At 47.4% G+C, this 18,277-nt stretch overlaps 1 protein-coding gene and 1 long non-coding RNA gene across 5 annotated transcripts in view; one reads left to right on the top strand and one right to left on the bottom strand.

Annotated features, from left to right (window-relative positions):
* Positions 1-18,277, top strand: part of LOC118381167 (neurobeachin-like protein 2) — a gene marked incomplete at its 3' end in the record, with an annotated part of 56,040 nt that overhangs the window by 21,044 nt on the left and 16,719 nt on the right. Inside the window, exons 9-19 of the mRNA XM_052514953.1 lie at positions 30-122; positions 1,446-1,529; positions 3,604-3,702; positions 3,921-4,262; positions 7,153-7,481; positions 9,592-9,724; positions 11,177-11,296; positions 13,415-13,745; positions 15,306-15,388; positions 16,447-16,539; positions 17,523-17,700. Coding sequence (XP_052370913.1) covers positions 30-122; positions 1,446-1,529; positions 3,604-3,702; positions 3,921-4,262; positions 7,153-7,481; positions 9,592-9,724; positions 11,177-11,296; positions 13,415-13,745; positions 15,306-15,388; positions 16,447-16,539; positions 17,523-17,700 — 1,885 coding nt within the window. The remainder of the gene's footprint in view (positions 1-29; positions 123-1,445; positions 1,530-3,603; positions 3,703-3,920; positions 4,263-7,152; positions 7,482-9,591; positions 9,725-11,176; positions 11,297-13,414; positions 13,746-15,305; positions 15,389-16,446; positions 16,540-17,522; positions 17,701-18,277) is intronic.
* Positions 4,662-5,506, bottom strand: LOC127928064 (uncharacterized). 4 transcript variants are annotated; one of them, XR_008130198.1, is made up of 4 exons: positions 5,462-5,506; positions 5,273-5,335; positions 5,021-5,146; positions 4,662-4,810 (listed from the first exon to the last, which is right to left on the bottom strand). It is a non-coding gene; the product is annotated as an uncharacterized LOC127928064 (long non-coding RNA). The 4 variants fall into 4 exon arrangements; XR_008130195.1 differs by lacking the exons at positions 5,273-5,335; positions 5,462-5,506 and adding an exon at positions 5,336-5,412; XR_008130196.1 differs by lacking the exon at positions 5,462-5,506 and having other exon boundaries at positions 5,273-5,399.

Here is an 18,277-nt window from a genome sequence, read left to right as displayed (position 1 = left end):
TCTGTCCGTTTGTGTGTCCTGTCCTGTAGCTCTATCACAGTAAAAGGTGTAGGTCGGAGCGTGAGGGGGTGTGTGACCTCACCACACGTTTGCTCACGGACACAGAGGTGGAAGTAGACCAGGTACTTTCCCTCCATGATCATGTTGAAATAGGTCTGACTGTCAGCAGAAAACTCAGCCTCTTCTCTCTCTCTCTCCTCCTCTCTTTATCTCTCTCCTCCTCTCTTTATCTCTCTCTCTCCTCCTCTCTTTATCTCTCTCCTCCTCTCTTTATCTCTCTCTGTCTTGCCCTCTCTTTCATTCTCTCATGCTCTCTCCTCTCCCTCTTCTCCTCCCTTCTCACCTCCCCCACCCACCTCAGTCTATAGCTACATAGTATAATTGCACTACCGGCATAATCTACAAATGAGGGCGACTGGCCAGACTTCCTGGTAAAGAGGCATCCTGTTTAAGGAGCTCAGAGAGATGGAGGGTAGGATGGTCTGTGTACTAGACTAGTAGCTCTCTCTCTTCTTTTTTTGTTGTTGACCATTAGTTTGTTTTTCTACAGAACTCAGTCAAGTATACAGCCCCCTTCTCCACCCCCCAAATCTAAATACATTCATTCTCACAGAGGGATCCAAGGAACAAAACACTGAGGGATTTAAAACAAATCTAAAACAAACTGACATTCACCGACAGAAACAAAACGGCCACTATAGAGAACATTCTCTACGATGGTCCACATACGGTGTCCAGATTCTGTCAAAAATGTCTGGTTTTAGAATATAACGAGTGTAATGGTGTGTAGCTGGGTAGTTCAGTCGTCCAGTGTGTTATTGCGGGTGGATATGAGCCTCTCTCTCTTCTTACACACTATATTCTCTAAGAGAGGCTGAGTGTCCTGCTGTCGTCATCAGGTGTGTGTGTGTGTGTGTGTGTGTGTGTGTGTGTGTGTGTGTGTGTGTGTGTGTGTGTGTGTGTGTGTGTGTGTGTGTGTGTGTGTGTGTGTGTGTGTGTGTGTGTGTGTGTGTGTGTTCATCTCTCCATCTCTCCAAGCATGTATCACCTCACTGTCTCAGGGCTCCTGTTGGGATCGTCCTCCTGCATGTCTGCTGGTTTGGTATCTTTCTCAGTGTCTTGTGGTTGTAGATGTGTGATGGTGGCAGCAGTGCCTCTGTGTTCTATGCAGCGCTCGGTTATTGTGTAACAATGGGTTTTGCTTGTGTGTCACATAATTATTTTGTGGCAGAAGACTTTTACAATCTTATTAGTTGTGTGATGGTTTGGGTTCTGCATGTCAACACCTGTCATTGATTGACCCAGTTGTTATGGTAACTTCTGTCTTTTCCCTGTGTGTGTTGTCATGTATATATGTCCCCTTGAGTTGGTGTGGGGTGTCACCTGTACATACTGTATGTTAAGTCTGCGGTGTCACATATTATTATGTCCCCCTGACTGTTTAGGTTTTGGAGAAAGGTTCCGACTGCATTACAGTCCATGCCCTCGGAGTCCTCACATCCATCATGAGTAACTCCCCTTCTGCCAAGGTAAGGATTTCTACAACTAGTGTGGCCCGCTGGGTATTGAACCCTAGTCATCCAGACTACATTAGCTCTCCCAGTTGAAGCTTAGGCAGTCTTTCAGGGAGATTACACAGTCTTCAGGTCTTAGGCAAGGCTTTTCATCACACAATCATAGTTCTAGTACCGTCTTCCTCTGTCTGACACACACACACACACACACACACACACACACACACACACACACACACACACACACACACACACACACACACACACACACACACACACACGTTATCAGAACAGAAAAAGAGCCGGATAAGGCTTGACACTGTTTTCATTCTTGTTTTGACAGTCTCATTATCCTCCTGTCTGTTGTGTGGCTCTTTGCCAGGGAGGAAGTTCTTTAATTCCATCTCTGTCCCAAATGGCAACCTATTCCCTGTATAGTGCACTGCTTTTGACCAGGGCCCATAGGGTTCTATATAGGGAATAGGTTGCCGTTTGGGAGGCATATTTGTGTCTCTGTACATTACTGGCCTGTCTATATTTGTGTCTCTGTACATTACTGGCCTGTCTATATTTGTGTGTCTGTACATTACTGGCCTGTCTATATTTGTGTCTGTACATTACTGGCCTGTCTATATTTGTGTCTCTGTACATTACTGGCCTGTCTATATTTGTGTCTCTGTACATTACTGGCCTGTCTATATTTGTGTCTCTGTACATTACTAGCCTGTCTATATTTGTGTCTCTGTACATTACTGGCCTGTCTATATTTGTGTCTCTGTACATTACTGGCCTGTCTATATTTGTGTCTCTGTACATTACTGGCCTGTCTATATTTGTGTCTCTGTACATTACTGGCCTGTCTATATTTGTGTCTCTGTACATTACTGGCCTGTCTATATTTGTGTCTCTGTACATTACTGGCCTGTCTATATTTGTGTCTCTGTACATTACTGGCCTGTCTATATTTGTGTCTCTGTACATTACTGGCCTGTCTATATTTGTGTCTCTGTACATTACTGGCCTGTCTATATTTGTGTCTCTGTACATTACTGGCCTGTCTATATTTGTGTCTCTGTACATTACTGGCCTGTCTATATTTGTGTCTGTACATTACTGGCCTGTCTATATTTGTGTCTCTGTACATTACTGGCCTGTCTATATTTGTGTCTCTGTACATTACTGGCCTGTCTATATTTGTGTCTCTGTACATTACTGGCCTGTCTATATTTGTGTCTCTGTACATTACTGGCCTGTCTATATTTGTGTCTCTGTACATTACTGGCCTGTCTATATTTGTGTCTCTGTACATTACTGGCCTGTCTATATTTGTGTCTCTGTACATTACTGGCCTGTCTATATTTGTGTCTCTGTACATTACTGGCCTGTCTATATTTGTGTCTCTGTACATTACTGGCCTGTCTATATTTGTGTCTCTGTACATTACTAGCCTGTCTATATTTGTGTCTGTACATTACTAGCCTGTCTATATTTGTGTCTCTGTACATTACTGGCCTGTCTATATTTGTGTCTCTGTACATTACTGGCCTGTCTATATTTGTGTCTGTACATTACTGGCCTGTCTATATTTGTGTCTCTGTACATTACTGGCCTGTCTATATTTGTGTCTCTGTACATTACTGGCCTGTCTATATTTGTGTCTCTGTACATTACTAGCCTGTCTATATTTGTGTCTCTGTACATTACTGGCCTCTGTACATTACTGGCCTGTCTATATTTGTGTCTGTACATTACTAGCCTGTCTATATTTGTGTCTCTGTACATTACTGGCCTGTCTATATTTGTGTCTCTGTACATTACTGGCCTGTCTATATTTGTGTCTGTACATTACTGGCCTGTCTATATTTGTGTCTCTGTACATTACTAGCCTGTCTATATTTGTGTCTCTGTACATTACTGGCCTGTCTATATTTGTGTCTCTGTACATTACTGGCCTGTCTATATTTGTGTCTCTGTACATTACTAGCCTGTCTATATTTGTGTCTCTGTACATTACTAGCCTGTCTATATTTGTGTCTCTGTACATTACTGGCCTGTCTATATTTGTGTCTCTGTGTTCTTCTCCCTCCAGGAGGTTTTCAAGGAGAGGATTGGCTACTCCCAGCTGTTTGACGTCCTGAAGAGTCAGGGTCAGCCCACTAAACGCCTGCTGCAGGAACTCATGAACATGGTGAGCAGATCGACACCTCCTCACTTCATCTGGTTAAAGGGATACTAATGCAGAGTGTAAAGGGAGAGAATGTCATGTTGTCATGAAGGCCACTAGTCCTTTACTTGTCATCGTTCTGTGGGTTAGATATATTTAGACTTCCACAAAAACCTCTCACTACTCTCTCACTCCTCTCTCATTGCCTTCCTCTTTTCTCTCCCTCTCCTTCTCTCCACTAGGCGGTGGAAGGGGAACACGCCCACACCCATCACCTGGGTGTCAGTAACGACCAGCCCCTCCTCCTCCTCCTACAGTGGCTGCCTGACCTGGCCCCCCAGAGGGACCTGCAGCTCCTGGTAGCCCAGTGGCTGGCTGCGGTCTGCGGGGGCTCCCTGGCCTGCCGTACGGTGGCTGTGGAGGCCGGCCTGGTGGGGGCTGTGCTCCATGTCCTCTCCCAGCCACAGAGACTGGACCGCCAGTGTGCCGATGGCCTCCTGGGGATGTTACAGGACATGGGGTCTCTCTGTCTGAGGCCTGCTGAGCTGAAGTCTCTGTTGAGGCTGCTCCGACCCCTCGATCAGGTATTTGATTTCAAAATGATGCTCTGTAATGCTTTAATTTGTGTAATCTACAGTGTAATATACAGAGTCATTTACAGTGCCCTCCGTAATTATTGGGACAGTGAAGCATTTAGAAAAATAATAATTGGGCTTTATACTCCAAATATCATACCCCCACCCAAAATACTAACCTCCCCTGTTATTGTACTGGTGAGAGGTTAGCATGTTTTGGGGGTATGATATAAAATGCTAACCTCGCCTGTTATTGTAATGGTGAGAGGTTAGCATGTCTTGGGGGTATGATATAAAATGCTAACCTCCCCTGTTATTGTAATGGTGAGAGGTTAGCATGTCTTGGGGGTATGATATAAAATGCTAACCTCGCCTGTTATTGTAATGGTGAGAGGTTAGCATGTCTTGGGGGTATGATATAAAATGCTAACCTCGCCTGTTATTGTAATGGTGAGAGGTTAGCATGTCTTGGGGGTATGATATAAAATGCTAACCTCGCCTGTTATTGTAATGGTGAGAGGTTAGCATGTCTTGGGGGTATGATATAAAATGCTAACCTCGCCTGTTATTGTAATGGTGAGAGGTTAGCATGTCTTGTCTTGGTGAGAGGTATGTCTATAATGATATAAAATGCTAACCTCCCTGTTATTGTAATGGTGAGAGGTTAGCATGTCTTGGGGAGGTATGATATAAAAAATGCTAACCTCGCCTGTTATTGTAATGGTGAGAGGTTAGCATGTCTTGGGGGTATGATATAAAATGCTAACCTCCCCTGTTATTGTAATGGTGAGAGGTTAGCATGTCTTGGGGGTATGATATAAAATGCTAACCTCGCCTGTTATTGTAATGGTGAGAGGTTAGCATGTCTTGGGGGTATGATATAAAATGCTAACCTAGCCTGTTATTGTAATGGTGAGAGGTTAGCATGTCTTGGGGGTATGATATAAAATGCTAACCTAGCCTGTTATTGTAATGGTGAGAGGTTAGCATGTCTTGGGGGTATGATATAAAATGCTAACCTCCCCTGTTATTGTAATGGTGAGAGGTTAGCATGTCTTGGGGGTATGATATAAAATGCTAACCTCGCCTGTTATTGTAATGGTGAGAGGTTAGCATGTCTTGGGGGTATGATATAAAATGCTAACCTCGCCTGTTATTGTACTGGTGAGAGGTTAGCATGTCTTGGGGGTATGATATAAAATGCTAACCTAGCCTGTTATTGTAATGGTGAGAGGTTAGCATGTCTTGGGGGTATGATATAAAATGCTAACCTAGCCTGTTATTGTAATGGTGAGAGGTTAGCATGTCTTGGGGGTATGATATAAAATGTTAAGGAACATTCTATTCTTATTTACAATAAAAATGACTCAACACATTATTTACCATTCATTTCTATTGGGCACAAAATAGTTTTTGTTTTGTTTCAGATTAACAGCAAATACATCCAGCAAGTTTGTACAGTCACCAGCTTGATATACTGTAGTCATTGTGTGAAAATGGGACCAAATATTACACTTCTGACTGCTTTAATACACATAGAAGTCAATTTGACCCAATACTTTTGGTCTCCTAAAATTGGGGGACTATGTATTAAAAAAGGGCTGTAATTTCTAAATGGTTTACCCAATATGGATGAAAATACCCTCAAATTAAAGACGACAGTACGCACTTTAACCTCAGTCATTGTTTGATTTCAAAAGAAAAGTGCTTCACTGTCCCAATATTTACACAGGGCGTGGTAAAACCATTCAGAATCAGAACCTTATTGCCATGCAACAAAAGTTACTAGGAATTTATTTTGATGTTGTACAAAGAAGCATCTACATCACCAACTTTAACAATTAACCCAGATTTCACCCCTCTGTACAGTTAGTACCCCTCTGTACAGATATCACCCCTCTGTACAGATATCACCCCTCTGTCTAGATATCACCCCACTGTTCAGATATCACCCCTCTGTCCAGATATCACCCCTCTGTCCAGATATCACCCCTCTGTCCAGATATCACCCCTCCGTCCAGATATCACCCCTCTGTCTAGATATCACCCCTCTGTCCAGATATCACCCCTCTGTCCAGATATCACCCCTCTCCAGATATCACCCCTCCAGATATCACCCCTCTGTCTAGATATCACCCCTCTCTATCACCCTCTGTCTCACCCTCTGTCTAGATATCACCCCTCTGTCTAGATATCACCCCTCTGTCCAGATATCACCCCTCTGTCTAGATATCACCCCTCTGTCTAGATATCACCCCTCTGTCCAGATATCACCCCTCTGTCCAGATATCACCCCTCTGTCTAGATATCACCCCTCTGTCCAGATATCACCCCTCTGTCTAGATATCACCCCTCTGTCCAGATATCACCCCTCTGTCTAGATATCACCCCTCTGTCTAGATATCACCCCTCTGTCTAGATATCACCCCTCTGTCTAGATCTGTCTAGATATCACCCCTCTGTCTAGATATCACCCCTCTAGATATCACCTCTGTCTAGATATCACCCTCTGTTCAGATATCACCTGTCCAGTATCAGATATCACCCCTCTGTCTAGATATCACCCCTCTGTCTAGATATCACCCCTCTGTCTAGATATCACCCCTCTGTCTAGATATCACCCCTCTGTACAGATATCACCCCTCTGTCTAGATATCACCCCTCTGTCTAGATATCACCCCTCTGTCTAGATATCACCCCTCTGTCTAGATATCACCCCTCTGTCCAGATATCACCCCTCTGTCCAGATATCACCCCTCTGTCCAGATATCACCCCTCTGTCTAGATATCACCCCTCTGTCTAGATATCACCCCTCTGTCCAGAAAGCACCCCTCCGTCCAGATAGCACCCTATATACAGCACATGACCACCCTTAGATAAAATTATCTCCCTTACCAGGGGCAGGACGTGTTGGCAGGGAAGAGGACGGGGACACACCCTTACTGCGCCCGCATCATCCGGGTGCTGGCGGCGATGGCGGCCAGGGATGGGAGGAACAGCGCCCTGCAGTATTTTGACCTGACACATCCCCTGGCAGGGATCATGGTGCCCACGGTCCAGCGCTGGCCAGGCAGTGGGTTTTCCTTCCACGCCTGGCTTTGTCTCAACATGGACTTCCCACAATACCACTCAGAGTTCTCCACACCCAGCACCCGCCCGTCTGCTGGGGCACCAGGGGCGGCGACACGGGGTATGGGCAAAGGCCCCCGCAGGAAACAGCTGTACAGGTACCAGACTGGAGAGATGGGGATTACACCTAAGACCACACTACTGCTTGATGTGTGCTGGCCCAATGAGCGAGCCGATGCTGGCCCAATGAGCGAGCCGGTGCTGGCCCAATGAGCGAGCCGGTGCTGGCCCAATGAGCGAGCCGGTGCTGGCCCAATGAGCGAGCCGGTGCTGGCCCAATGAGCGAGCCGGTGCTGGCCCAATGAGCGAGCTGGTGCTGGCCCAATTAGCTAGTCCTGTGCTGGCCCAATAAGAGCTGTTGGTGCTGGCCCAATGAGCTAGTCCGGTGCTGGCCCAAAAAGAGAGCCGGTGCTGGCCCAATGAGTTAGTCCGGTGCTGGCCCAATGAGCTAGTCCGGTGCTGGCCCAAAAAGAGAGCCGGTGCTGGCCCAATGAGCTAGTCCGGTGCTGGCCCAATGAGCTAGTCCGGTGCTGGCCCAAAAAGAGAGCCGGTGCTGGCCCAATGAGCTAGTCCGGTGCTGGCCCAATAAGAGAGCCGGTGCTGGCCCAATGAGCTAGTCCGGTGCTGGACCAATAAGAGAGCCGGTGCTGGCCCAATGAGCTAGTCCGGTGCTGGCCCAATAAGAGAGCCGGTGCTGGCCCAATGAGCTAGTCCGGTGCTGGCCCAATAAGAGAGACGGTGCTGGCCCAATGAGCTAGTCCGGTGCTGGCCCAATAAGAGAGCCGGTGCTGGCCCAATGAGGGTGAAAATCCCCCCACGCCACACTGACTGTTGAGTCACGGTAATCTCGTCTCATGCACTATTGTCATGCTTTGTTATAGCACCCTACCCACTAACGACCATCAGGTCCTAATGGCCTGGTACTCAGTGCTCTATTGTCCCTCCATCGGGTCCTAATGGCATGGTACTCAGGGCTCTATTGTTCTCCCATCAGGTCCTAATGGCCTGGTACTCAGTTCTCTATTGTCACTCCATCAGGTCCTATTGGCCTGGTACTCAGGGCTCTATTGTCCCTCCATCAGGTCCTAATGGCCTGGTACTCAGGGCTCTATTGTCCCTCCATCAGGTCCTAATGGCCTGGTACTCAGGGCTCTATTGTCCTCCATCAGGTCCTAATGGCCTGGTACTCAGGGCTCTATTGTTCTCCCATCAGGTCCTAATGGCCTGGTACTCAGGTCTCTATTGTCCCTCCATCAGGTCCTAATGGCCTGGTACTCAGGGCTCTATTGTCCCTCCATCAGGTCCTAATGGCCTGGTACTCAGGGCTCTATTGTCCCTCCATCAGGTCCTAATGGCCTGGTACTCAGGGCTCTATTGTCCCTCCATCAGGTCCTAATGGCCTGGTACTCAGGTCTCTATTGTCCCTCTAACCACTCTGACATCAATGCAATCTAAAATCACATCAAACACTTATCATCAAAACATTATCATGCTTTTAAAACTCCCCTCACTGTGATGATCCATTTGAAGAAAGAAGCAGGGTGAAAGCCTGTACATATTAGTAAAGACAAGATTACATTGAGAATAGACTGATGGGTGAATGTTGAGTGTAAAAGTTGCCAAATAACTGTAAATCTAGCATATATAGGACCTGTTTCAAATTAGCATTTTTTCACTCGCTCCGGAATGGGGGAAATATCCTTTCTATTTTATTCAGCTAAGTTCTATTATATTCTTCTTACTATACAATCATCAAATAATGGGACGGGACTTATAGGCATATCTTGTCAGCTAAAGGAACTGGCCTATAGTCTATGTCACGGAGCTTAGCCAGATAACATAGTGTAACTCATATTCTGTTCTTCTGAAATACGTTTTATTCACATCATAATGTTTCTTTAGACCTGAATACATCCTGTATTTATTGTGATGGTGTCTATTACATAGATGTACTATTAGATGTTCCAACGGCGTGTGTCTATATGTTCATTAGCGGTCAATTACCGTGAGACCAGCAACCGTCTGGCAAAATGTCATGACCGCCACAGCCCTCGTTGAAAGCAATATGATTTAAAAGTATGTAACAGGCAGAGTAACTTAATATTGCCACCAGTCGTCAGTTGGATCAAATTCAAATCCATTCAGTTAACTTTATTGATCCCCCAAGGGGGCAGTTATTGATGTGTTTCCTGTCTCCTTGGTGCTTAGCCTGTTGACAGCCGGTGGTACAGGTTTAGAGGCTTTCTTCACCATGGAGGGAGTGTTGGTGGTGGCTGTCTGCACTAAGAAAGACTACATGGTCGTGTCCCTGCCAGAACACCCTCTAACAGACTGCTGCTGGGTAAGATACACACAGAGATGGGGACCAAATTTCACCCTATTCCCTATACAGTGCACTAGGTTTTACCAGGGTTAAATGTAGTGCACTATTTAGAGAATTAGGTGCCATTTGGGTTTATTATGGATCACCATTAGTTCCTGCCAAGGCAGCAGCTACTCTTCCTGGGGTTTATTATGGATCCTCATTAGTTCCTGCCAAGGCAGCAGATACTCTTCCTGGGGTTTATTATGGATCCCCATTAGTTCCTGCCAAGGCAGCAGCTACTCTTCCTGGGGTTTATTATGGATCCCCATTAGTTCCTGCCAAGGCAGCAGCTACTCTTCCTGGGTCGCATGAAGACCAAGGCAGCAGCTACTCTTCCTGGGGTTTATTATGGATCCCCAGGCCACTACTCCCAGACCACTAGGGATCCTGCCAAGGCAGCAGCTACTCTTCTGACAGGCCTGATTACGCTGGGATCTTAGGGGTTTATTATGGATCCCCATTAGTTCCTGCCAAGGCAGCAGATACTCTTCCTGGGGTTTATTATGGATCCCATTAGTTCCTGCCAAGGCAGCAGATACTCTTCCTAGGGTTTATTATGGACCCCCATTAGTTCCTGCCAAGGCAGCAGCTACTCTTCCTGGGGTTTATTATGGATCCTCATTAGTTCCTGCCAAGGCAGCAGCTACTCTTCTTCCTGGGGTTTATTAAGGATCCTCATTAGTTCCTGCCAAGGCAGCAGATACTCTTCCTGGGGTTTATTATGGATCCCCATTAGTTCCTGCCAAGGCAGCAGCTACTCTTCCTGGGGTCGCATGAAGACAGTTATATACAATTTAAAACATTTCGTAACACTTTTCACAACACATTAAGTGTGTTTCCTCAGGCCACTACTCCCAGACCACTACTCCATTCGGGATGCAATCAGAGATCGAGACACAGCCTCTCAATTACGGAGTTGTTTCCCCATCTTATCTGACAGGCCTGATGTACGCTGGGATCAGCCAGTTAGCTGCTGTGCCATCTGTTCACTACAGCCGTGTTGTTACTCTAATGAATGATCATCGTCAGGGACTGTTTAATAATGGATGTTTAACTAGTTCAAGACACACTCATGTTTCTAGATTCTGGAGAAAGCACAATAATCTAGCAGGCATACCTTGCATAGAAGTCATATTTTACCTGCAATATATTGAGTAAAGACTATTTTCTCTTCTCTCTCGCTCTCTCTCTTCTTCTTCTCGCTCTCTCCTCCACCCTCTCGCTCTCTCTCTTCTCGCTCTCTCCTCCTTCTCTCTCCTGCTCTCTCTCTTCTCGCTCTCTTCTCGCTCTCTCCTCCTCCTTCTCTCTCCTGCTCTCTCTCTTCTCGCTCTCTCTCTTCTCGCTCTCTCCTCTCTCTACTTGATCTCTCCTCCTCCCTCCCTCTCTCTCCTCCTCTCTCTCTTCTCGCTCTCTCTCTTCTCCCCACAGCACTCTGTGGATATAGTCCATATTCCCGGCCGCCGCCCCTTTGGTCAGAATCTGGTCACCATCTACATCGATGGAGAACAGCGCAAGACAGCCCAGCTCCGATTCCCCTCGCTCAATGAGGTGAGAGGCTGAGACAATGGGGTGAAGGACATTACGAAATTGGGAAAGCAAAATATGTCTGGATTAGGACAAAATATGTCTGGATTAGGACAAAATATGTCTGGATTAGGACAAAATATGTCTGGATTAGGACAAAATATGTCTGGATTAGGACAAAATATGTCTGGATTAGGACATAGGCTGAGAGCAAAGTGCCAAAGACAGACAGAAAATTGAGAGACAATTGTTTATGATCATCAGTTGTCTCTTGTTGTTTGATTACATTTAAAAAAAAACATTTTACATCTGTTCTGTTTTCATGATAACTGTTGAAACCTGAGGTCTTGCTGGGTCCATTACGGCTGCATTAGCCATCCTGGGTCCATTAGCCATCCTGGGTCCATTAGCCATCCTGGGTCCATTAGCCATCCTGGGTCCATTAACCATTCTGGGTCCATTAGCCATCCTGGGTCCATTATGGCTGCATTAGCCATCCTGGGTCCATTAGCCATCCTGGGTCCATTAGCCATCCTGGGTCCATTAACCATCCTGGGTCCATTAACCATTCTGGGTCCATTAGCCATCCTGGGTCCATTACGGCTGCATTAGCCATCCTGGGTCCATTAGCCATCCTGGGTCCATTAACCATCCTGGGTCCATTAACCATTCTGGGTCCATTAGCCATCCTGGGTCCATTATGGCTGCATTAGCCATCCTGGGTCCATTAGCCATCCTGGGTCCATTAGCCATCCTGGGTCCATTAACCATCCTGGGTGCATTAACCATTCTGGGTCCATTAGCCATCCTGGGTCCATTACGGCTGCATTAGCCATCCTGGGTCCATTAGCCATCCTGGGTCCATTAACCATCCTGGGTCCATTAGCCATCCTGGGTCCATTAACCATCCTGGGTCCATTAACCATTCTGGGTCCATTAGCCATCCTGGGTCCATTACGGCTGCATTAGCCATCCTGGGTCCATTAGCCATCCTGGGTCCATTAGCTATCCTGGGTCCATTAACCATCCTGGGTCCATTACGGCTGCATTAGTCATCCTGGGTCCATTACGGCTGCATTAGCCATCCTGGGTCTTTACTAGCATAGGTCTACTGTTGTTGGTAGCGTCTCTTGTTGGTGCGTCATCCTGTTTGCATTTGGAATGTTGTTGTTATGCTGAATCCTATTACTGTGGTGAAGACACAGTACGTCAGTACACACCATAGGAGAGGAGAGGGATGTTGGTTCGTCTCTTGTTGGTACGTGTCTTGTTGGTACGTGTCTTGTTGGTACGTCTCTTGTTGGTACGTCTCTTGTTGGTGCGTCTCTTGTTGGTGCGTCTCTTGTTGGTACGTCTCTTGTTGGTACGTCTATTGTTGGTGCGTCTCTTGTTGTTACGTCTCTTGTTGGTACGTCTCTTGTTGGTACGTCTCTTGTTGGTACGTCTCTTGTTGGTACGTCTCTTGTTGGTACGTCTCTTGTTGGTACGTCTCTTGTTGGTACGTCTCTTGTTGGTACGTCTCTTGTTGGTACGTCTCTTGTTGGTACGTCTCTTGTTGGTACGTCTCTTGTTGGTGCGTCTCTTGTTGGTGCGTCTCTTGTTGGTACGTCTCTTGTTGGTACGTGTCTTGTTGGTACGTCTCTTGTTGGTGCGTCTCTTGTTGGTGCGTCTCTTGTTGGTGCGTCTCTTGTTGGTACGTCTCTTGTTGGTGCGTCTCTTGTTGGTACGTGTCTTGTTGGTACGTCTCTTGTTGGTACGTCTCTTGTTGGTACGTGTCTTGTTGGTACGTCTCTTGTTGGTACGTCTCTTGTTGGTACGTCTCTTGTTGGTACGTCTCTTGTTGGTACGTGTCTTGTTGGTACGTGTCTTGTTGGTACGTCTCTTGTTGGTGCGTCTCTTGTTGGTGCGTCTCTTGTTGGTACGTCTCTTGTTGGTACGTCTCTTGTTGGTACGTCTCTTGTTGGTACGTCTCTTGTTGGTACGTCCTACTGGGTCTGACTGGGTGAACAGCTAACAGAAACACAACTATCTCGTCTAACTTTATCCTCCCTCCCTCCCTCCCTACACCCTCCTTTCTTATTCACACCCTACTCCCTCCCTCCTCCCTTCCTACTTCCTCTCCCCTACTCCCTCCCCCTGTAGCCTTTCACCTCCTGTTGTATTGGCTCAGCAGGCCACCGTACCACCACCACCACCACCTCCCCCACCCTGCCTCCTCCCTCCCTCCACCCAGCAGAGATGGGCTTCCCCACCCACGCTCCCCCCATCACCCGCTCCCAGTCCTTCCCAGCCTCCTTTGCGGCAGGCCGCTGGGGGCCTGGGCCCCTGCGTGACGCTCCCGTCCACACCATCCCCGCCGGGCTGCAGGATACGGAGTGGGGCACGCCCACCTCACTGGACGGGCTCCTGGGGACCGCCTTCATCTGTCATGAGGCCCTGCAGCCAGCGCACACCAAGGCCCTATACACTGCTGGTACACACACACACCAATGCCCTATACACTGCTGGTACACACACACACACCAAGGCCCTATACACTGCTGGTACACACACACACCAAGGCCCTATACACTGCTGGTACACACACACACCAAGGCCCGGTACACTGCTGGTACACACACACACACAAGGCCCTATACACTGCTGGTACACACACACACCAAGGCCCTATACACTGCTGGTACACATACACACACCAAGGCCCGGTACACTGCTGGTACACACACACACCAAGGCCCGGTACACTGCTGGTACACACACACACCAAGGCCCTATACACTGCTGGTACACACACACACCAAGGCCCTCTACACTGCTGGTACACACACACACCAATGCCCTATACACTGCTGGTACACACACACACCAAGGCCCTCTACACTGCTGGTACACACACACACCAAGGCCCTATACACTGCTGGTACACACACACACCAAGGCCCGGTACACTGCTGGTACACACACACACACCAAGGCCCTATACACTGCTGGTACACACACACACCAAGGCCCTATACACTGCTGGTACACATACACACACCAAGGCCCGGTACACTGCTGGTACACACACACACCAAGGCCCTATACACTGCTGGTACACACACACACCAAGGCCCTCTACACTGCTGGTACACACACACACCAAGGCCCTCTACACTGCTGGTACACACACACCAAGGCCCTAGACACTGCTGGTACACACACACACCAAGGCCCTAGACACTGCTGGTACACACACACACCAAGGCCCTCTACACTGCTGGTACACACACACACCAAGGCCCTCTACACTGCTGGTACACACACACCAAGGCCCTAGACACTGCTGGTACACACACACACCAAGGCCCTAGACACTGCTGGTACACACACACACCAAGGCCCTCTACACTGCTGGTACACACACACACCAAGGCCCTCTACACTGCTGGTACACACACACACCAAGGCCCTAGACACTGCTGGTACACACACACACACCAAGGACCTAGACACTGCTGGTACACACACACACACCAAGGCCCTAGACACTGCTGGTACACACACACACCAAGGCCCTATACGCTGCTGGTACACACACACACCAAGGCCTTAGACACTGCTGGTTCACACACACACACACACCAAGGCCCTAGACACTGCTGGTAGGATTAGGACTTACTTTATTGTCCTGAGGGGTAATTGGTCTGAACATTAAAAAGTGCTGCTGCTTTCACATAGAATATCACATCATTATACAGCATCAATCATATAAGCACCCCTCTTCCCATCCGCACAAGGCTGTGACTTGGTGGTCAGTTCCTCATGGTTTAAGGCCTACTGGCCAGACTCCAGCTGTTGTCTTCTACCCTCTTCTACATCTGTCTACCCTACTAGTTAGTCGTTTTATTTACAGGGGGACCAAACATTGTATACAGTACACACTGTACACACACTAGCTAGGCCACACACACTAGGGCCATACATTCTGCAGGTATCTACACACACCCAACACACTATATATAGTAACCTTGTAACCCTCCCTCCCTCCCAGGCCCCAACCATGTGTCCCTGTTCAAGGCAGATGGAGAGCTGTCGGACCTCAACAGTAAACTGCTTCTCTACTACACTCCTCAGGTGGGTGGCTCACTCACAGGCTCCTCCCAGACACAGGCTCCTCCCAGACACAGGCTCCTCCCAGAACACAGTTACAATGTTACATAGTTACAATGTACTAAAAACAGGTAGTAACGCTGTAGTAACAACAGGTAGTAACGCTGTAGTAACAACCGGTAGTAATGCTGGAGCAACAACGGGTAGTAACGCTGTAGCAACAACGGGTAGTAACGCTGTAGTAACAACAGGTAGTAACGCTGTAGCAACAACGGGTAGTAACGCTGGAGCAACAACGGGTAGTAACGCTGTAGTAACAACGGGTAGTAACGCTGTAGCAACAACGGGTAGTAACGCTGTAGCAACAACGGGTAGTAACGCTGGAGCAACAACGGGTAGTAACGCTGTAGTAACAACAGGTAGTAACGCTGTAGCAACAACAGGTAGTAACGCTGTAGTAACAACAGGTAGTAACGCTGTAGCAACAACGGGTAGTAACGCTGTAGTAACAACAGGTAGTAACGCTGTAGCAACAACGGGTAGTAACGCTGGAGCAACAACGGGTAGTAACGCTGTAGTAACAACAGGTAATAACGCTGTAGCAACAACGGGTAGTAACGCTGTAGTAACAACGGGTAGTAACGCTGTAGCAACAACGGGTAGTAACGCTGTGGTAACAACGGGTAGTAACGCTGTGGTAACAACGGGTAGTAACGCTGTAGCAACAACCGGTAGTAACGATGTAGTAACAACGGGTAGTAACACTGTAGTAACAACAGGTAGTAACACTGTAGTAACTGAAGGCCACAGGGTGGTGAACGGGACTGGTGTGTTGTAACAACAGGTACTGTCTTTGTTAACCAAGAGCTGTAAACTAGTAACAACGGGTGAGGGTTCCTGTAGTAACAACGGGTAGTAACACTGGAGCAACTGATGGGTAGTAACGCTGTAGTAACTGTGTGTAACGGGTAGTAACGCTGACTGTGTAACAACGGGTAGTAACACTGGAGCAACAACAGGTAGTAACGCTGTAGTAACAACGGGTAGTAACGCTGTCATTAAAACACTTGTATTTGTCTCAGGCCTTCAAGAGTCAGATCTGTGTGGACCTGTCCCCTAACCACCAGTATGATGGCAGACTGACAGGCCACAGGGTGGTGAACTGGGACATCAAGGTGTGTTGCTAGTCATTCTCCCTCCAACAGTTGCTACTATCTTTGTTAACCAAGAGCTCAGTAAACTAGTTGGACCTGGCAACATCACTGTCCTTGGGTGAGGGTTCCTCTGAGTGACAAGACTGTGACTGTGTGTATGTCTCTGTGTCTGACTGTGTATGTCTCTGTGTCTGACTGTGTATGTCTCTGTGTCTGACTGTGTATGTCTCTGTGTCTGACTGTGTGTATGTCTCTGTGTCTGACTGTGTGTATATCTCTGTGTCTGACTGTGTGTATGTCTCTGTGTCTGACTGTGTGTATGTCTCTGTGTCTGACTGTGTGTGATGTATGTATGTCTCTGTGTCTGACTGTGTATGTCTCTGTGTCTGACTGTGTGTATGTATGTATGTCTCTGTGTCTGACTGTGTATGACTCTGTGTCTGACTGTGTGTGTGTATGTATGTCTCTGTGTCTGACTGTGTGTATGTCTCTGTGTCTGACTGTGTGTATGTCTCTGTGTCTGACTGTGTATGACTCTGTGTCTGACTGTGTGTATGTATGTATGTATGTCTCTGTGTCTGACTGTGTGTATGTGTGTATGACTCTGTGTCTGACTGTGTGTATGTATGTATGTCTCTGTGTCTGACTGTGTGTATGTCTCTGTGTCTGACTGTGTATGACTCTGTGTCTGACTGTGTGTATGTCTCTGTGTCTGACTGTGTGTATGTCTCTGTGTCTGACTGTGTGTATGTCTCTGTGTCTGACTGTGTATGACTCTGTGTCTGACTGTGTGTATGTATGTATGTATGTCTCTGTGTCTGACTGTGTGTATGTGTGTATGACTCTGTGTCTGACTGTGTGTATGTATGTATGTCTCTGTGTCTGACTGTGTGTATGTCTCTGTGTCTGACTGTGTATGACTCTGTGTCTGACTGTGTGTATGTGTGTATGTCTCTGTGTCTGACTGTGTGTATGTATGTTTGTCTCTGTGTGTATCCCTGTAGGATGTGTTGAACACATTGGGGGGCATGGGGGTTCTACTGCCCCTCCTGGAACAGGTGTGTGAGCCAGAGCAGGCGGAGGGAGGAGGTCAGGAGACGTCAGACCTGCTGGGACCAGAACTAACCTGTAGCTCCTCCCGGGGGCCTGTCGGCATGCTGCTGCCACTGGGCAAGTCCTCCGGTCAGTAGCCTGTACAGGGTCCACTGTGTGTTTGTACTGCTGTATGTGTGTGTTGGAGATAACAGAGAGACAGATATATTATAGTGTAATATCAACTGGGGTGTTCCAGCCCTGAATGCTAATTGGCTGAAACAGCATTTCAGCCATGTGTATATCACACAATATACCCACAGGTATACTTGTTTACTGCTCTAATTACATTGGTAACCAGTTTATAATAGCAGTAAGGCACCTCTGGGATTTGTGATATATGGCCAATATACCACGGCTTAGGGCTGTGTCCAGGCTGTACTCTGCTTTGGGTTGTGCCTAAGAACAGCCCTTAGTCATTGTACATTCAATAAGCCAGAGGGGATGTGTTATATGGTCAATATACCACGGCTAACATTCAATAAGCCAGAGGGGATGTGTTATATGGTCAATATACCACAGCTAACATTCAATAAGCCAGAGGGGATGTGTTATATGGTCAATATACCACAGCTAACATTCAATAAGCCAGAGGGGATGTGTTATATGGTCAATATACCACGGCTAACATTCAATAAGCCAGAGGGGATGTGTTATATGGTCAATA

The sequence above is a fragment of the Oncorhynchus keta genome, unplaced genomic scaffold, assembly GCF_023373465.1.
Source record: "Oncorhynchus keta strain PuntledgeMale-10-30-2019 unplaced genomic scaffold, Oket_V2 Un_scaffold_2042_pilon_pilon, whole genome shotgun sequence".
Classification (NCBI taxonomy): Eukaryota; Metazoa; Chordata; class Actinopteri; order Salmoniformes; family Salmonidae; genus Oncorhynchus; species Oncorhynchus keta.
This window is presented reverse-complemented; position numbering and strand designations above follow the sequence as displayed.